General features: G+C 45.9%; 1 protein-coding gene across 1 annotated transcript in view; it reads left to right on the forward strand.

Moving 5' to 3' along the window:
* LOC126092153 (uncharacterized) overlaps nt 1-21,709 on the forward strand; it is a 386,469-nt gene that overhangs the window by 345,272 nt on the left and 19,488 nt on the right. Inside the window, exon 5 of the mRNA XM_049907623.1 lies at nt 9,683-9,869. Coding sequence (XP_049763580.1) covers nt 9,683-9,869 — 187 coding nt within the window. The remainder of the gene's footprint in view (nt 1-9,682; nt 9,870-21,709) is intronic.

Consider the following 21,709-nt stretch of genomic DNA (forward strand, 5'->3'; position numbering starts at 1 on the left):
GCAGTGCGTGCTTTGAAATGTGTTCTCATGATGGCCACAAGGTTGGTGAGGAGTTCTTCTAGGGCATTCCTCCACCAGCGCGGTTGACTACTTCAAGATGGTCACTGGTAAATGTGGAAGTGCTAAAGCACGCCTCCAAAACGTACGCACAATGTGCTCGATGTCAACGTGCAGGGAAGCCCATTTGCCGAACATCATCTCTATCTATGACCTTCAGCATTTACCCTGTTCGATGCCATCGCGCACTGTCGTCCTTAAAAATGAAGTCAGACGCACATTGGGAAGGAGTACAGCGTCACTCAAGTAGTGACGGGTGAGCGTACAGTGTTCAAAGGTTAGGAAGTCGGTCACCAATGGAAAATTATAACTTTCTGCACCATAACAGCTGGAACACCGAAACGATAATTTTGGACAATATTAGACGTATTCCCAAACGACGAGAGGTGGGGTCACGTAAAAAAGCACACAAGTACATTTTCGAACATGATCGTTTTGGAGGACGAAATGTTACGGTGTAGGGAGGCATAATGTTGCATTAATGTAATGCTCTCCACATACACACATCAAAAAGTTTTGCATCGCCCCGTTCCCAGAACTCCTGAAGGTAGACTTGGACTGTGGACATTGTATCACAGACATAGTCCCTTTGAATGTTCAGAGATGTCACTTACCCCGCCCCACCCAAAGGTGTAAACAACCATGCATGAGCACCCCCCATGAGACGGAGGGGCTCCGACAGCCGATCAGTTCCAGACATTTCACCAGGAGAGAGGTACTCGCTTCGAGTTGTCTGTAGTTCAACCATGCCTAGACGGTCAATACCGCGGTTCGATCGTGTCCATATTGTTACTTTGTGCCAAGAAGAGCTCCCAACAAAGGAAGTGTCCAGGCATCTCAGAGTGAACCAAAACGATGTTGTTCGGACAAGGAGAAGATACAGAGAAACAAGAACTGTCGATAACATGCCTCGCTGAGGCCGTCCATGGGCCACTACTGCAGTGGACGAACGCCACCTACGGGTTATGGCTCGAGGAACCCTGACAGCAATGCCACCGTGTTGAATAATGCTTTTCAAGCAGCCACAGGACGACGTCATACGACTTAAACTGTGCGCAATAGGCTGCATGATACGCGGCTTCACTCCCGACGTGCATGGCGAGGTCCATCTTTGCAACCATGACACAATGCAGGGCGGTACAGATGGGCCCAACAACATGCCGAATGGACCGCTCAGGATTGGCATCACGTTCTCTTAACCGGTGGGTCGCGCTTATGCCTTCAACCAGACAATTGTCGGAGACGTGTTTGGAGGCGACCCGGCCAGTCTGAAAGCCTTAGACACACGACACACTGTCCAGCGAGTGCAGCAAGGTGGAGGTTCCCTGCTGTTTTGGGGTGGCATTATGTGTGGCCAACGTACGCCGCTGGTGGGCATGGAAGGCACCGTAACGGCTGTACGATACGTGAATCCCATCCTCCTATCGACGTGCAACTAAATCGGCAACATATTGGCAAGGCATTCGTCTTCATGGACAACAATTCGCGCCCCCATCGTGCACATCTTGTGAATGACTTCCTCCAGGATAACAACATCGCCCGTCTGGAGTGGCCAGCATGTGCTCTAGACACGAACCATGTCGAACATGCCTGGGATAGGTTTAAAAGGGCTGTATATGGACGACGTGTCTCACCAACCACTCTAGGGTTCCGGAACTCTCAGATTTTGATTTGTGTATTTTAACAAGTTACATTAGCGGATCAACGTTACGCTGACACTATATTTCTTCCCAGTCTATGTCTTCGGGTAGTCGATTCGGCCCTGACTTCATAGTTAAGGAGGACATCGCACGACCGCATAGAAGAGCAGAGGGAACTCTTGTACCGGAAGGGTATTCTGCGAATGGACTAGCCTTCCCGTTCGCCGGATTTAAATCGCATGGAGTACTTATGTGATCTGTTGGGGAGACATGTCGCAACACGTCCACATGCACCAACGTCCATCCCGCTGTCGTCAACTGGACTGGTGGAGGAACTGTAAATGATTCACCTTCACTGGGCTGGGACAAAGATGCATGACCGCACTGCACGACTGGTGGGTGACATCCTTGACTCTGTGTTTAATGTAATGTGCAGTGCGCTTTGTCGCCTGTCAGTTGTGCGGCCGTGGGCATTCTTATTAGAGGCACAGTAGCGAGCAGTTGAGTTTTAGGGCAGCAGATCTGATATTTCTGAATCGGGGAGAAAGTATATGGAATACTTTACTTCTTTATGCAAGTATTTTATTGGTTGCATTGATAATGAAGAGTTATATAAGTATATGTCAAACTAAACATTGCACACGCAAGAATGAAGTGTTTGTTTCTAAGAACTATTAGCTGAAGGAAATCTTTGTCCCCTAGGTAACTAACAATTTTCATGATTTGTATTAATTTGAGTTCTTTATTTTCATTACGTCAAAAAGCACACACTTTTTAGAAATGTCTGTTATTCCTGTAATGAGAGAATTTAGTAATTGCCATGTCTTTATTATTTTGTACAGTCTTTCTTGACAATAATCACACTTTAATTTTTCAACAAGTATTTTTTGTAAATTGAAACCATTCCCCATCGTTATTGATGAAGTTTTGAATATTTTGTCGCGTGAGAATCGCACCTTACCCTACACGCAGACACTGTTTTTGACAAGCAGCGAAAAGCTGTTGAATTTGCTGATTTCAATTTGCTTTCCAGAACGTCAGCTCACCTGACACAGAAAAGTATGCTGAACATGAGGCAAGTTACTGTTGTGACTTGGCAAGACAGCCAAGTCACTATGCGAGGAAGCCGAAAAGCACGCGTTAAGCTCACGCAGACTGGCGTGAGGTCTGGAACAGTAAAGTAGCTGAGTCTAGTAAGAAAAGAATGTAGTTGCTGGAATACTTAACTTTAATGCATAATTGTTGTACATCGCTCGTTACTGTACAGGCTTCACAATAATAATTATCCAATGCTATGGCGCCTTGCTGGGTCGTAGCGAATGACGTAGCTGAAGGCTATGCTAACTATCGTCTCGGCAAATGAGAGCGTATTTGTCAATGTAGCTTCGCTAGCAAGTCGGCTGTAGAACTGGGGCGAGTGCTAGGACGTGTCTCTAGACCTGCCGTGTGGTGGCGCTCGGTCTGCAATCACTGACAGTGGCGACACGTGGGTCCGACGTATACTAACGGACCGCGGCCGATTTAAAGGCTACCACCTAGCAAGTGTGGTGTCTGGCGGTGACAACACAGTTAGGGCTACTGTTGCTTCAAGGGAAATCTCACTTTCCTGAGCAAGCAGTACGTCGTCGGATTTTCCAGTTCAAAATGGCTCTGAGCACTATGGGACTTAACATCGATGGTCATCAGTCCCCTAGAACTTAGAACTACTTAAACCTAACTAACCTAAGGACAGCACACAACACCCAGCCATCACGAGGCAGAGAAAATCCCTGACCCCGCCGGGAATCGAACCCGGGAACCCGGGCGTGGGAAGCGAGAGCGCTACCGCACGACCACGAGATGCGGGCGGATTTTCCAGTGTTGTACTAATAGAGAAGATTAATTTATAGTGAACAGTGTTGGTTATCTTAAACAGTTATTTTCTGCCATATTGAACAGTATTTTATTTTGTGGATAAGTGACACATGGCACTTCATGTTACGTAACTCCCACAACGTACGTCAGTATTGAGTTTCAGTTAAGTAGGTTTCACTGAGTACACAATTGGTTTCTTTTGGGATTCAATTATATTCCTTTTCATTATTTAAAATTCAGCCTTTCATTAAGGTCCAAGTTTCATTTCACGGCACTGTTCAAATATACATCACACGGCCGACCAGTTTTGCTCAACAGTTGAAATCAATACCTAAATCACACGATACACGAGGAGAAAGTTTTTGAAATAAAATATTCAGTATTACACATATATATAAATTACATGCAAAGATTCCAACTGCCGCGTAGTTGTAGTGTTTTAGTAAAGGTCCAGTTTGTGTTCCTGTCATTGATGTTTCTTTCAGTTACCTTCTGCACTGTGCTGTAGCAGTTCTGTCTGTGAATCGTCCACGTAAAATCGGGCTATATTATCTGTCAGTGACAGATGATTGGAAAGCTGCTTTCCACATTAAGTTTTTTTACCCCTCTCTACTTATGCTACGTAGGTACAGTGTTAATTTTCCCTAAATTTTGTGGAGAGTTATTCCATTCCATCAAGACATTGAAAAGTTAAAAATTTTCGCCAAGATAGTGTTTTCCATAAAAGTATGCCACTGGCGTAGCTTTGGCCGTTGCGTGCCTTGGACACATGAGATAAGTCAGCAATCATCTTTTTTCATTTCATGAAAGGCCCCTTCTGACCTCTCAGTTTTGCGCTCTGTATAAAATTCACATCCCGTATCGTATCGCATCGGAGAGACGGCTTCAGTACAAAGAACAGAACAAACGGGCTTGCGTAGCACTCTCAGAAGCTGTTGAAATAGCTCTAGCGGGCGGAAAAAATGGCTCTGCTGAGGATAATCGACTGTTTTCCGTAAGTGGCGAGGTTTTAGAAAGCACCCAATACTAGCGCCTGCTGTGAGACTAGTGGGTGAACCTTCACAGCCAAGGCACAACTCCCACCGTAAATGGAGTCAACCTCCACGCAACAGAGACATGCAGCTTCGGCCCTATGTTGCAGTAGTTTTTCAGAATCTCTAAGGCCAGAAAATTTCTAAGGATATCGTGGGATTTATAGAGTGAGGCGGGTAACAAACTCGGGATTTCTTGTGGCTCAGTGGCCTGATGGATGTCCTACAATTCGATACCACTTCCACCACTTGTGTGTCAATAATCAATCCCAGTTATCCAGTAGATCAAGGGGGATCTGCAGTTCAAGGTGGAACAAGAATTACGTGTCCTTCAAGACGGCTCTTCTCTTCACTGACACGAGAAGGTTACATTAAAGGCTAACTGAAGATATTTGGGACAGCATTCCACGACCTCTCAGATTCCAGAAAAGCGCTAGACCAACTGGTCCGACATAACTACGATGCTAACTTGCAGTTACGACCGCAGGCAGATCACTGACGCCCCTATGTCACCACCTACCTAATCTTCGACGTTCTGCTGACGTGTTTCACAACTAGACAGAATATGGAGCGTGCTGCCGCAGCCAAAACTCTGTCTGTGCGGCTTTTCAAAATGCCGCGGCTGAGTGGACGACTTGTGCTGCACGAACAGCAAACGTTATAGCTTACGTGTTCCCCCTAAATAGCAATATGTCTGTGCGTGTGCACAGGTGAATTCGTCGGTAGCACAATTGTACATCGATAGCTACCAGCTGTGCCTGCAAATGTTGCCTATAATAACCATGAAAGTTTGTGTCTGTTAGCGAATAAACTCGTAGCAGAAACAGACGCTCAGTGACAGCAACTGGTTGAGCCTACGCGCCGCATTTATTGTGCATGAATGCTGGTGAGTGTGCACAGATAAGCTCATTGTTGTCGCAGTGACAGAACGGTAGCAGCCAGTTAGCGTTCGCGTGTGGCTAACGCGTTCAAGTAGGCTTGTGTGCATGCGAGGTAAACTCATCGCTGATGGAGCTGGACAGCGACGACAACTGTCTGTAATATGTGGGTATACTTTTGAGCACGCGCAAGTAGTCACTGGCGCAGTGCCAAACCAACAGCAAGCATTTGAATTCCCATGAATGGCTTGTGTGCATGGATTATTCTGTGTGTATGCACAAGTAAACTTCTCTCTAGCGCTGCAGCGCGACAACTAACAACCAAGGCTGCACGTCTGGCTATAATGTGCATATACTTTATGTTTCTGTGCCTTAGCAGGTAAACTCACTCCTGGCACAACGGCACAATGACAGCAATAGTCCTACCTTGCGTATGTGAATAATGGCTGTGTGCATTGTCGTGGGTGTGTGTGTGTGTGTGTGTGTGTGTGTGTGTGTGTGTGTGTGTGTGTGTCTGTGTGTGTGTGCGCGCGCACATTGTAACTCGCCGTTTCAAAAACGTCTATACAACGACGTTTCGACTAAACAGACTTTCGTCGTTTTCTTTTCTTTTTTGTTTTATTTATTTATGTATTGAAAGAAGACTAACTGAAAGGCCTTTCAAGTTTACTTAGCTAATTGTCTTAAAATTGGTCTCCCTTTCATCTTTTCAGAGATATGATGGTCTCGGATATTTTCTATACGAAGATATGTCCTAGTTCCATGTCTACTGACTAGGTGGTTTACTATCCACTAAATAAAACAGTTGAATCTTGTGTATTCATAAATTCCTGGAGGATTGGCTCACAAAATATGTATCACAAAATGTTCCTCAAGGCTGTTGTGTCAACCACTAAGCTTGACTACTTTTTACAACCAAGCGCGAACAGTGATTCAGTTATACAAAGAATTTAGACATTTCGAAGATATTTTTAATTTTTTCACACAAATGGACGTTTAACTATCCTGAGAGTTGCTGTCAATATTTATGCAAATGATTTTATAAATCTAATGTTTAAGTTAACTTTGCCGACGGAGTGGCCGAGCGGTTCTAGGTGCTGCAGTCTGGAACCGCATGACCGCTACGGTCGCAGGCTCGTATCCTGCCTCGGGCATGGCTATGTGTGATGTCCTTAGGTTAGTTAGATTTAAGTAGTTCTAAGTTCTAGGGGACTGATGGCCTCAGAAGTGAAGTCCCATAGTGCTCAGAGCCATTTCAACCATTTTTTTAAAGTTAACTTTAGTCATACACATGCTAATACATATTCAGTGAAATTGTAGCAGGAGTTCAATAAGTAGCTATGCAGTTCATAACTTTCCATATTAAAGTCATCGATGTTATAAGAGATGCTGGAAGCGATCCCCTTGAACTTGAATACACAGTTGCACACGTTTCTACATGTTGTTGAAGACGTGGTGCAGAACATCGGGAGTGATCTTCCGAATGTGAATGGCCAGTGCAGCTTGAAGTTCTTGTATGGTGTGCGGATTGCCTTCACAGGCCTTTCCCTTCAATGCACCCATCCGTTGGAGCCATGTCGGGCGAACGCGGATGCTAGACTTCTCGAGATAAGATGCGGTCACCGAAGATGCCCTTTCAAAAGTTCATCGCCTTGTGGGCGCTATCTGCTGTCGTCCCATCCTGTTGGAACCAGTACTCATTCAGTTCACATAGGACGGGCTCCAGAATACAGATGCAGTACCATTCTGCATTTATGGTGTCCTGAAAGGAGATCAGTCCAATGATGCGTTTACGAGTTATGGCGCACCAAACACCAACCTTTTGATCATGCAGTGAGGACACATTAAATTCATGCGGATTCTACGTCGTCCATTCTGGCTATTCACGTAGCCAGAGAGGTGATAAAATGCCTCACCAGTGAAAAACATTATGTCAAGAATTCCTCACAATTGTCCTGCAGGAGGGACAGGAACCAGCTCCAAAAGTTAACACGCGCCATGTATTGGCGTCTCTCATTTCATGCACGACCGACATTTTCTACAGATACAAGGACAGTGACTTCCGGAGAATCTTGTGAGTGGAACACACGGACCCGTGGGCCTGCTGAGCTAGTCGTCTAACCGATTTCTTTGGACTTTTCAGCATCACGTCTTGCACCTCCGCCACCTTCTCTTCGGATGTGGATGTGGATGGCCTTCCTGATTTTGGAGCATTTTCGTCTTTCGAAACGTTCCGTCTAGCATTGCGGTTAGGCATTTTAGCTCCTGGAAACATTGCTGCAAATGCAGCTTCTATTGCTGAGGTAAGCTCGTCTCCATTGCGGAACACACATGCTCCACAAAAAAACATTGATTGTTCAATAGTCAGGATGAGGTCTTGGCTCACAAAGATGTCACATAAGACGTTGGTCTTCAAATAAACCGGAGCAGCGAACCAATACAAATATCTGGTCAAATATGGTTCAAATAAACAATGAAAAAAGTTTTATTAATAATTGACAATCACATCAGTCACTACTTGGCACACCACAACATGGCACTGCACGGCTAATTCCTGAACACTCGGGTAGTTCAGAAGGTAAATAGGGCTCGATTATTACAGAAATTTGATGTTTACACTTGTGTGGAGGCATTGATACCCGCTGGTATCGCAGATTTCGTAACATGCATTAGGCTCGGTTACGTCATAGTAGGTAAACTCGTCACTGGTTCAGCAGCACAACGACAGCAGCACGCAGAGTCTCCACTAGAGAAGGGGGATCCGCTCTTGAACTGATTCATAGAGTTGAATCTTTCAAAGGAGTGAACAATCAGTGATTCAGAAAAAAAGAACGGTAGCTCCAAACGTTTCCCACGGCAGAGAGAGAGAGAGAGAGAGAGAGAGAGACAGAGCATATCATCAGCGCCTCTGCTGGTCACAGCACAGTGCACGCCACACAACACAGCCAGCACTGGCCTCTGCCCTGCTTCTACCTTGGCTGCCTGCATTGTGCAGTGCCCCATTGGATTATGTGTTTCACATACGCCGTGCTGTCTCTGTGCGTCGTCTGCTGCGTGCAGTGTCTGGCGCAGCTTAACTTCGCATCGCACTCTGTCGGCGATCGTTTCAGTCGCACGTCCTGCCCTCTGGGCAGTTGATGCGAGCAACAGGACAGAGAGACACCTAGCGGATAACATAGGAACTACTTGCAACAACCTGCTCGCAAGGGAATGGACGATTTGTCTAGGAGCGGGTGAGTTCACCGCTCCCCCCACCCCTGGAACTCGCCCGCTCAACGCTCACCCCACCGTTCCCGACTCTAGCCAGAGCGTTGAGCAAAGCAACTCAGGTGTCACTCTGGTCTCTGCGGTCTTAGCTCACGCAGTAATACAGCTCGCGGCTCGACCAGCTCGACTCAGTGCTTCTGCATCAGAGTTCGTCTCTACTGGATATTGTTCTTCGTAGTAATACCGCTATGTATATTACATTATTATGTTATGTATACATCATTTGTTTTTATTTTATTTTTATTTGTTTAAACTGATCAGATTAGGTTCCTGACGATTCCTCTTACTATAGGATTTTTCTTATGGACACTCGAATTTACGCTTTAATTATGAGCGAACCGATAAACGTATCGCAAAATGTGATACACCAATATTTTCCTTGTTTTATTCTGCGTAAGGCTATATGCAGCACTTTCGTTTTACAGTCAAATTTATATTTTTTTTTTCTTATTCTGGTACGGATTTTGCGATCTTAGGCGTCTTCGGAAGGAAACGTTCACTTTAAAAATATATGGCTTGCGATGTATTTGTATGAGGTTAATGAAATTTTAATACATTATAGCCAAATATATTGTTAGTGTAAATCTGAAGTTACAACATTTTCCGATCACCCAAAAAACCACGATAGTGCAAAATAAATCAATAATCAAACACTTTGTCATATCGTGGAAATTTCAGTAAACAATACAAAATTCTTACTCATTATCTGTGTTACTTCAAAATAGGATCAAATAAGATCAAAATACAGGTATAGTACTGGAATAAACCAAGTTTAAAGGGCAATGTGCCTTCCATTTATTTTCTATTGTAAATGAGTGGTGAGTCATGAAAAAGAGCTAATTCATTACAGGGAGTGAACAGTTCTGATCCGATCTCTGAAAAGAACAGTTTTGCCCATCTCTAGTCTCCACGTCCTGCACTAACGCGCGTGTACCGTGTGTGTGTGTGTCGCCAGGTAAACTCGTCACTGACGCAGCGCCACAACGACAGCAACCGGCTGAGTGTGCGCGTCCGCCTGCAGCGGAGCAGCTTCTCGGCGCGCGGCGAGCTGTCCCTCAAGTGCGTGGCCTTCCTGTCCTCCGTGTACCGCCGCGTCGCCGAGAGGGACATCGGGGCCACGCCGCCGCCCTACCCGCAGAAAGGTGAGCCAGCCCGTCTGCCGCCCTCGCACGGGACGCTAAGGCAGCTCAACGTCGATATACAGCGTGGAGAGTATTTAAGGGGCTCCGGAACGCCCTATACTTGCAATGTTAATATAACGCTTATAAATTACATCTTTCCTCACAAAGTATTTGGGGTAGGAAGTTGAACTTTTTACAGATTATTTATTGGAATATGGGCTACAACTTAACACAGGGATTTTACAAAATTTTAGTTTAGTTATTAAAGATGATGTTTTTTCAATTGTAATGAAAATTCACAACATTTTTTTGCGATTTTTTTTTTATATATTCAAAAATATACAGTTTTTTGGAAAAAGGCTGTGTCAAATTATGCAGAAGGTACTGTGTAACATTTACTGAAAGTTTGAAACATATATGTTTGGAAGATCCTTAGAAAACATGTAATTAGTATGAGAAAATAAAAGTTCTGGGAATCGAGCGACAAAGATTGGATTAACTTTTCAGTGCATTCCAGGTCCATAGGATGGGTTATCTTCATCCTCTGCAAACTCCTCCTCCAGCTTCCTCTTGTTCTTCCTCCTGTTTACTCTTGCTTCTATTTCTAGACTCTTTACAGCCCTGTCTGCAGCCCGAAGGCGTTCCTTGTCTAAAGCAAGCATCGCTCGCACCATGTTAGAACCTATCTTCATTCCCATATTTCTAAATACCTTGCGTCTTACAATGTTGCCATCATTGAAAGTCGCAACAGCATCATACACACCAAAGTGAAGTGTCTCTATTCCAACAAATACAGTCTTGGGGATTCTCGACCATATAACACTATTTACACTTTCATTGGGGTTTTGAGTTTTTCCGTGAATACATTTTTTCAACAGTTCAGGTGCTGCTAAGTCTCTCAAAATAGGTTTAGCCACAACACATACTTTATCGCACATCACTAAAATGTACCTGATGAACACGGACGTTAATAATAACATCATTTGACAGCAGTTTAACAGCGCCACAATGGGTCACGCCCATGTAGAAAACAATTCAAAAAAAATTTAAAAATAGTTGTAGTCTTCGGAATTGAATAAATTATATATCTATTAAAAGGTAATACTCTGCAGATTCAGAAAACGCAAAAAAGTAAAAATTGAACTTTTCATGATTTTGAGCCTTTCCGGAGCCCCCTAAACCGACAAATTCTGGGAGGTTGCAGGGGACATCAAAACAAATATTTATCCCTAATGTCATTTTATTTTCCTATGAGGAGTATTTAAACCGGTGACGGCCGTATTACTATCTTCAGTTGTTACAGGGCGTATTACACTCTTCACTTGTATAGGCAACTGCTGTCCACCAGTGTAGTAGTGCATTGTCTCTGATTACTAATGGAGCGATACACCTGGAGTGAGTACACTGATATGGTTGGTGCGTACTTCGTAGCGCACCACAACGGACGAGCTGCACAGCGGGTTTATCAGCAAAATATCCTAATCGCCGTATCCCGCATCATACGACCTTTGCTGCTGTGTACCAACGTCTGCGGGAGACCGGGGTCATTTAGCAGATTACCTGAACAGGGACGCCGTCGCACGGTAGGAACGCTGCAATTTGAGGGAGCTGTCTTGCAGCATGTGGAGTGGGATCCTACAATCAGCACTCGTGCAATTCCACGGAACATGAGGACGAATCAGACGAATGTAAGAACAGTCATTTCACTTACAGTGTGTTCACAACCTGGAACGATTACCCACCCAGAGCACAATTTTCGCAGTGGTACCTGGAACAATGTGAAATGCATCCTACATTTACATGCTCTGTGTTGTTTACCGATGAAGCTACGTTCGGGCGTGATGGAGTCTTCAACATCCACAATTCGAATGTTTGGAGTGAGGATGACCCACATGCCACACTTACTAGCGTTCATCAAGTGCGGTTCTTCGTTAATGTGTGGGTCGGCGTTGTTGGGGACTGTTTAATTGGGCCGTATCTGCTACCTAGGCCATTAAGTGGTAGGCACTATTACAATTTTCTCGCCAGAGCATTGCCAGAATTGCTGGAAGACGTCCCGCTCCCTACAAGACAACGCATGTGGTTCCAGCGTGACGGAGCGCCGGCACATTTCAGTCATCGCGTGCGTCGATTCCTGGACCGACGGTTCCCAGAAACGTGGTTTGGCAGAGGTGGTCCTGTACCATGGCCTGCTCGATCCCCAGATATGTACCCCCTGGACTTCTTTGTGTCGGGAGAGATGCGCAACCTTGTTTACGCAACTCCTGTTGCATCAGAAGAGGATGTGGTTGTCCGGATAGTAGCAGCAGCAGGAACAATTCAGAATACTCCTGGGGTTTTTGCCCGTGTCAGACAGATCATGATCCGACGGTGTAACCTTTGTTTATTTGTCAATGGAGGAATTTTTGAAAATCTACTGTCATTGAAATTGGGTTGTGTTTATGTGTTGTCTCTTGGTCATAAGAAAATGTAAAAGTCTTTGTCGGTTTAATTAATTTGCCGCCAAAGATATCTTCCTCTACCGGTTTAAATAGTCCTCATAGGAAAAAATGACATTGGAAAAAAAATTTGTTTTGATGTCCCCTGCAGCCTCCCAGAGTTTGTCGGTTTAAATACATTTCAGCCTGTAGAGTTTCTCGAGGTTTGTGACGTCGGAGTTTCACGTTGTAGAACCTTACAACGCGTGGAAGGACCGACCAGACTAGTTAGGTTCTTCCCTTGAGCAGAGGACCTTGGCCGGAAGACGTAAGATTAGTTACTTAGTCATGAGCAGAACTTGCGGGCCATCATATTGGGTGTCCTATGTAAGATCGCTAAGCGGGTCCATTCAGTCCCTTGTTGACCAGTCTGATGTGGCAGTTGAAGTTGGCTAAACGAAAGCTGAAGTTTTACTTTTCAAGAAGAGTTTCACACAGGAGAATCGTACAGACATATCGCAATTTGATCATCGGACAGACCCCCGCATGAACGACATAGTAATAAGCCTTCCTGATGTAGAGGAAGAACTAAAACATTTGAAAGCAATGAAATTGCCAAGGCCGGATGCAATCCCAGTTCGGTGTTACAAACACTACTGCACCGCCTTAGCCGCTTGCCTAGCTTACATTTATCGTGAGACTCTCGCCCAGTACAAACTCCCAAGCGACGGAGGAAACGCGCAGGTGACTCCAGTATACAAGAAGGGTAGAAGAACGGATCCAACGAATTAAGATCAAAATCCCTAACTTAATTTGCTGCAGAATTCTTGAACATGTCCCCAATTCGAATTTAATAAACTTTCTTGACACTGAGAAGTTTATGTCCGCGAGTCAGCATGGCTTTAGAAAGCATCGCTCGTGCGAAACTCAGCTTGCCCTTTTCTCACATGATATACTGCGAACTATGAATGAAGGGGAACAAGCAGATTATATATTTCTAGATTTCAGAAAAGCACCTGACACGGTGCCACATTGCAGGCTGTTAACAAAACTACGAGCCTAAGGCATGTGTTCACAGATATGTGAGTGCATCGAAGTCTTCTTAAGGGGCTCCGGAAAGGCTCAAAATCATGAAAAGTTCAATTTTTACTTTTTTGCGTTTTCTGAATCTGCAGGCTATTACCTTTTAATAGATATATAATTTATTCAATTCCGATGACTACAACTATTTTTAAATTTTTTTTTGAAATGTGTTCTACATGGGCGTGACCCACTGTGGCGCTGTAAAACTGCTGCCAATGGTGTTATTATTAACGTCCGTGTTCATCAGGTACATTTTAGTGATGTGAGATAAAGTATGTGTTGTGGCTAACCTGTGATGGTTCAATATATATCGCTGGTGTGATTGTCGATTGTTTCATGTTTATTTACTCTGTCGTTATCTCGAAAATATTCGTAATTAATTCTGTTTCTTGAGTCTCTGTTTTGTTGAAGTATAATAATGAGTAAAAGTAAAGTTGCTGTTGCGACTTTCAATGATGGCAACATTGTAAGGTGCAAGGTATTTAGAAATATGGGAATGAAGATAGGTTCTAACATGGTACGAGCGATGCTTGCTTTAGACAAGGAACGGCTTCGGGCTGCAGACAGGGCTGTAAAGAGTCTAGAAATACAAGCAAGAGTAAACAGGAGGCGGAACAAGAGGAAGCTGGAGGAGGAGTTTGCAGAGGATGAAGATAATCCATCGTACGGACCTGGAATGCACTAAAGAGTTAATCCAATCTTTGTCGCTCGATTCCCAAAACTTTTATTTTCTCATACTAATTACATGTTTTCTAAGGATCTTCCAAACATATTTGTTTCAAACTTTCAGTAAATGTTACACAGTACCTTCTGCATAATTTAACACAGCCTTTTTCCAAAAAACTGTATATTTTTGTATATATAAATAAAAAATTTCAAAAAAAATGTTGTGAATTTTCATTACAATTGAAAAAAAAATCATCTTTAATAACTGAACCAAAATTTTGTAAAATCCCTGTGTTAAGTTGTAGCCCATATTCCAATAAATAATCTGTAAAAAGTTCAACTTCCTACCTCAAATACTTTGTGAGGAAAGATGTAATTTATAAGCGTTATTTTAACATTGCAAGTATAGGGCGTTCCGGAGCCCCTTAAGTAATAGAATGCACTATGTTGTCCTCGACGGTGAGTTTTCGCCAGATACAAGGCTATCGTCAGGAGCGCCCCAGGAAAATGTGGTAGGACCAACGTTGTTCTCCATGTACATAAATCACTTGGAGCGCAGAGTGCCCAGCAATCAGGGGTCGTTTGCTGATGACGCTGTGGTATGCGGTAATGTGTCGAAGTTGTGTGACTGAAGGATGATACGACTTAGATAAAATTCCTAGTTGGTGTGATGAATGGCAGCCTGCTCTAAATGTGAAAAAATGTTAGTTAATGTGCGTGATTAGAAAGAACAAACCTGCAACGTTCGGTTACAGTGTTACTTGTGTTCCGCTTGACACAGTCAGCTTGTATAAATATCTGGGCGTAACGTTCCAAAGCGATATGAAATTGAGTGAGCACGTCAGAACGATTGTAGACAAGGTGAATGGTCGACTTCAGTTACTCGGAGAATTTTAGTAAAGAGTGGTTGACCTGTAAAGGTGACTGCATGTTGAACGCTGCTGCTACCTATTCTTGAATACTTTTCGTATGTTTGGGATCCACACCAGGTCGGATTGAAAGAAGACGTCGAAGCAATTAAGAGACTAGCTGCTAGATTTCTTACCGGCAGGTTCGAACAACATGTACGTCTTACGGAGATGCTTCAGGAACTCTAATGAGAATGCCTAGAGGAAGGTGACGTTCTTCGAGAGACACTATTGAGAAGATTTAGAGAACCGGCGTTGGTAGCTGAATGCCGAGCGATTCTACTGCCGCCAACAAACATCGAGCATCAGGACAGGGAGATAAGATTCGTGAAGTTAGGGCTCATACGGAGGCATGTAAATAGTCGCTTTTGCCTCGCCCGGTTTGCTAGTGGAAGATGAAACGAAATAACTAGTAGGGATATAGGGTCTCCTCCGCCACGCCCCGTACGGTGGCTTGCGGAGTATTTGTGTAGATACAGATGTAGATCTGTATCATTTGCAGTTGCCTTAATTTGAAATATCTATATTGTCCCTGAATGAGATTTTCACTCTGCAGCGGAGTGTGCGCTGATATGAAACTTCCTGGCAGATTAAAACTGTGTGCCCGACCGAGACTCGAACTCGTGACCTTTGCCTTTCGCGGGCAAGTGCTCTACCAACTTTTTTTTTTTTTTACAAACACTAAATGAAATGCATCCTCTGCAAAAACAAAAAAAAAATCATTGTAAAACAAATCACAAATGTAAAGGAACAGGGATACAGGGATGTCGTTTTTATTTATTTATTTATTTATTTTCCATAAAGATCACTCTGTTAATAGGAACATGTAGATCATTTCATGGTATAGTATGAGCAGTGTATTTGGAGCGGTGAGAGAAGCGTGAGGTTCATTATCAGCTGTCAAATGTGCACATCGACTGCACCCGGCACATCCCAACTGCGTGGGGGGTCGAGGAAGACTGCCTGATGATAGCTGGCAAAGGTTTTCCGATAGTGTGACCATCTATGAACCTCATTGTGGGCTTGCTGCAAGAAATACCAAAAGACGAGTCGCGACTTGGCAGCGTCTCCATAGAGGTACGCGATCGTCCAACCTTTGACCCAAATGATCGAGTGTGATTTAGTCGCCGGAAAGTAGTCACTCTCCGTATGTAAGAAGGAAGCAGGTGTATCATGTTGCGGGGTCACACGGAGGTAGCAAGCCACCATCTGTCTTCCTAGGAGCCATACGTCCTCCACCGCGATACAAGTTAAGCGGTGATGTTCGTCATCCACTTGGCGACATTTCGGGCATAGCGGAGTGTCCACTAGTCCAATTGCATAGAGTCGTTGGTTGGTGTTGAACTTGCCACAGGTGCCCGAACGAAGGTAGGAAGGAATTTTTGGTGCACATGTCGCCAAATCTTCGGCCAATGCAACTTAGGGTGTTTGAGTTCAATGACATTACGACTTATCCGTCGTTGCAGCCAAACATAAAAATCCTTCGCGCACGGTGGTCTCGTGCGCGGAAGCTCGTCTCTGATATAACTAAGTTCCACGATAAATGTTGATACATGCGCAAAATGTGGCGTAATGTTGCCCACTGCTACCGGAGGTGTGAGGGACACTGGAACTAGGAGATCCAGTAGGCGGGATGTAAGGGAATCACGCCCGCTACGCCATTGCTTGTACATCGTGGCTAGAAGGAGCGCCGTCGCTCGGCAGTGAACATTCGTAAGTCCGAGTCCCCCCTTGTACGTAGGGAGCGTGAGCGTTGTGTATCGCACCTTGAGGGGCGATCCAATCATCACAAAATAGCCTAATGCTGATTGAAGTCGACATCCGAGCGTGAGTGGTAGGGGCAGGATCTGCGAAATATGCACCATTCGAGAAACCACATAAGTGTTCAGATATTCGACTCGCTGCAAAGGATCAAGGAGATGTTGTCGGACCATGGTACGTGTTGTCTGTAAAATACGTCGGTAGTTAACTGCCGCAGTATGTTTACAGATGAGGTAAAGTCTATGCCGAGATAGCGGAATCGTTGCACATAAGGAAACGGACTGATTGCTTCCGGCGTAAGGCCCCTTCCAACAGGCATTGCTGCCGATTTGTTCATGTTCACTGCACTACCCGCCGTCACACTGTGGTCCAACAACAGTTCAAGGACCGTCTTCACCTCTTCTTCAGAACGAACGAGCAGCAGGAGGTCGTCCGCATAGGCACGACATTTGAAGGTGTAGCCCCGCAGTTCCATCCCAGAAAGAGAATTTGTGAGCTTCCCAATTAATGGTTCCAACGCTATCGCGAACAGCAACATCGAAAGAGGGCAGCCCTGGCGAATGGATCGTCGAATTTTAATGGGCCCTGCTATACGCCCATTAACCTGTACCAAGGATTGTGCGCCCCCATAAATCCTTCTAATGAGACCAGTAAAAGGTCTGGAAATCCCATTTGTTCCAGTACAGCGTACAGATAGTTGTGGCGCACCTTATCAAAAGCACTATCAAAATCAACCGCCACCATCGCCGCTTTAAGCCGGCACTCCTCCGCCAGCGCTATCACATCACGGCATTCGCCAGTAGCTGTTTGCACATTCACTGATCCACCCGGTGTCGTCTGTTCTGGAGAGAGAACGCTACGAATTAACGTGCGACATCGGGACGCTAGCAACCGTGCAAAGATCTTGTAGTCGGCATTAAGCAGGGTGATGGGGCGATACTGTGTGACCGTAATTCCTGGCTTCGGTTTATGTACTGGCACCAAGAGGCCTTCCATAAAAGCCGGTGGAATAGGCGCATCGGAATTTAACATCTCGTTGTACATTTCCGTCCATCGCGGTGCCATTTCGTTGCGAAATTCTCGATAAAATTCAGCAGGAAGTCCATCAATGCCTGGGGACCGATTGAACGCACCCTTTGCGATCGCATCACGTACTTCCTCACAGCTAATGGCTTCCAGTAAGGTTCCCGCGGCTTCCACCGTCAGTGTACGGGAGACGTACGTGGCTATACGTTCGAGGTCATCGACAGGGGCTGCTTCTTCCCGATAGATGTGTTGGTAATGGTCGACGAATGCAGAGACAATGTCCGCTTGACGCGTCACTCTTCGGTCTTCGCTTGTAATTAATTCCCGTACCAAAACGCGTCGTCGGTGCTTTCGTTCATTCACGACGTGGTGCATGGAGGGAATCTCGTGCAGTATCGTATCGTGACATCTGGCGCGCACCATGGTTCCCTGAAGATGTTTCCGAGCTAAAGCCACTAGTTTAGCTTTTATCCTTTTGCGTTCGATCCAGACGTCCTGTCCTGGCGGACCATCGTCCAGGTCGCGCAGCGCTGCAAAATAAAAGTCGGTCGTACGGCGGCGCCATTCTGCCATCTCCCTGCCATATGAGATGAAGGTACGGCGAAGCGCCGGTTTAGCACAAGTCAGTCACCAATCAAGCTTCGTCGCATACCTTCCAACCCTTCGCTCGCACATCGTCCATGTCTCAAGGATCCGGTGACGGCATTCAGGATCATGTAGATGTTGAATGTTTAATTTCCACGGGGCCTTACTGTTCCACACCTCTCTACGGGGAAGAAGCACCGTACAGATGTAAGCGCTGTGATCGGAAAATGCCAATGGCCAGCGCTCCGCGTCCTGGACATCATTTGCATGAGCGCGTGAAATATAAATGCGATCTAACCTGTTCGCCGAATGACTTGTCACATAGGTGTAGCCCGGTGCATCTCCATGTCGTAATTCCCACGTGTCACTAAGTACAAGGTCGTTGACAACGATTCGCAACTCTTGGCTGATGTTTGCTTACGCCCATTGGTCTTTCTGGCTGAGAACACAGTTGAAATCTCCACCAATTATCACACATTCATAACGTCCATGGAAAAGTGGGGCAATGTCTTCTGCATAAAATCGCGCCCTTTCCCGCCGCCGATTGTTTCCCGACGGTGCATAAAGATTGATGATTCGTGTCTCAAACGTCGTGAAAGCCATTCCCCTGGCCGACGGAAGGTAACACACGTTTTCCACTGGGAAGCCATCTCGCACGTAAACTGCCACCCCACTCCCATTGTGATCTCCATGTGACGAATAGGATTGGTAACCTGCGATGTATGGGAGTGCAGCTATGTGGACTTCCTGCAGCAAAGCAATATCCACGTCAGATGCCCAAATCGTTTCCTTCAGTAGGTGTAGTTTGGCCGGTGAACGCACGTCATTTATATTTAATGTCGCAATACGGTTCGCATGGCGTTGAATCCCACTCTGTCGATGCGCAACACCATCTCCCTGCATCGGCGCTGGGGGCTGAGTTAGAAGACGTTCTCTCGCCCCTCTCCCTTCACCTTCAGCAATTATTAGGCCGTCTTCGTGAGTGCCGGCTGCCTCTGTATGACATCCGGCGCCTCCTCAATATCGTCATACCACATCTTTGCAGGCAGTGATATATTCGTGTCCATTGCCACAGCTTCTGCGTCTGGAGAGCCAGCTGGTTGTGATTCTTCTTCAGCATCACCACGTCCCGGTACCGTCAATGTGACAGACCGCTGCTGGTCTGATCGAACAGTTTCCATTGCCTCATCCTGTTTCGTAGAAGCTGTTGTGTCGTCTTGGTCCACAGGCACATCGTCGTCGGGGCAAGGGGAGTCATCCCTAGGAGATGTCGTGCGACGCCGCCGTTTCCTCCTTTTCGGGGAACGTTGTTTGCGTGATCATCCTTCCGTGTCCTCAGAGTATAGGGAATCACGGCTGTAGGAACAGGAAGTGTTTCGAGTCCCATCGTTGTACTTGGCGGGAGTTCGGTCGAAACTGATGTTGTCGTCACAGAGTGCGTTCCAGACGGAACAGCATCCGTAGTGGCTGGAACTGCTTCGTGTACTATCGTTGTGCTTGGTGGGAGCTCGGTCTCATCTGATGTTGTCGCCGTAGATTGTATGCTCGATGGAGCAGCATCCTCTGTCATCCCGACGTCTGCTACAAGGTTTCGGAGAGTGCCATCTTGATCTTCCTCCAGGGCTGTGTCTTTTCGGTCATCAGCGGACACAGTGAGGGCTTTGGCATGGGTGATCGGTAGTACTGTCATCGCCGGCGACGGCTCCCGCACATCTGAAGGCAGTTGCGTAATCCGCCGTTGCATACAGTTCGACCTGAGGTGTCCCTCCTGGCCACAGCCAGAACATGTACGTGGTTGACCATCGTAAATCACCACCGCCCGACAACCACCAATTGTCAGATAGGACGGTAAATGCTTCTGAAGATCAATAGTGATCTGTCGCACTCCGTTAAGAACTGGGTACGTGGCGAATTGTGCCCAGCGTTCTGCTGTGTGACCATGTACCGTGCCGTATGGCTTAAAAGCCTCGATAACTTCGTCAGCCGGGAGCTCAAATGGCAGCTCAAAAACACGTATTGTCCGTACACCCAGACCAGCATGTTCTACAGTTACCGTGCCGACATTCCCGTCACTATGGCAAAATCGGAGACCTGCTTTTGTCGCCTGTAGAATTCTCTCACACGCCGCGTCATTTACCATCTTAACATACACTGTGGGACTAACGATGGACAGATGAATTCCGACAATATCGTTTGGCGGTATCTTGACGTCCTCTCGAATGAATCGTTCCACTGCTAAAGCCTTTGGTCGTTCGTAGTCTTTGCAGAAATTGATTCGTAATGTAGTTTTCCTGTACTTGTTCGCCATGATCGTTGTTACTAGCCCGCGCGCTGACTAAGTCCACAAGTAAATAAACACTCGCACACGCCGCACAGGCGGAAGTATCGGACCTCCGCTTCGCACGGCCGCTAGCGCCGAACTGATACTGAGCTACCGAAGCACGACTCACGCCCGGTACACACAGCTTTACTTCTTCCAGTACCTCGTCTCCTACCTTCCAAACTTTACAGAAGCTCTCCTGTGAACTTTCCAGAACTAGCACTCCTGAAGAAAGGATATTGCGGAGACATGGCTGAGCCACAGCCTGGGGGATGTTTCCAGAATGAGATTTTCAGAAAGTTTCATATCAGCGCACACTCCGCTGCAGAGTGAAAATCTCATTCTGGAAACATCCACCAGGCTGTGGCTAAGCCATGTCTCCGCAATATCCTTTCTTTCAGGAGTACTAGTTCTGCACGGTATCGCAGGAGAGCTTCTGTAAAGTTTGGAAGATAGGAGACGAGGTACTGGCAGAAGTAAAGCTGTGTGTACCGGGCGTGAATCGTGCTTCGGTAGCTCAGGTGGTACAGCACTTGCCCGCGAAAGGCAAAGGTCCCGAGTTCGAGTCTCGGTCGGGCACACAGTTTTAATCAGCCAGGAAATTTCATGTCAGCGCACACTCCGCTGCAGAGTGAAAATCTCATTCTGGAAACATCCCCCAGGCTGTGGCTAAGCCATGTCTCCGCAATATCCTTTCTTTCAGGAGTGCTAGTTCTGCAAGGTTCGCAGGAGAGCTTCTGTAAAGTTAGGAAGGTAGGAGACGAGGTACTGGCAGAAGTAAAGCTGTGGGTACCGGGCGGCTACCACCTAGCAAGTAAGGTGTCTGGCGGTGACACCACACGTTGTCCATCCCGTCGTTCTATCTAACGACCTACAGTCAACAAATTGTTCAACAGATTGTTTGAATTCACATTTCGTAATTAGTAGAACTTTCTTTTCCACTTACTAATTGCAGATTACCCTACCTTATAATACTTTTAGACACGCTCCAGTTAGATTACCGAGCGCGGTTGTGCAGCCGCAATTATATGGACAAGTATTACGTAGGTCTGTGGTTCAAGTTACCATCCGACTAGGTAGCCCGTGATTTTCCTG

This window comes from Schistocerca cancellata, chromosome 7, assembly GCF_023864275.1.
Source record: "Schistocerca cancellata isolate TAMUIC-IGC-003103 chromosome 7, iqSchCanc2.1, whole genome shotgun sequence".
Taxonomy (NCBI): Eukaryota; Metazoa; Arthropoda; class Insecta; order Orthoptera; family Acrididae; genus Schistocerca; species Schistocerca cancellata.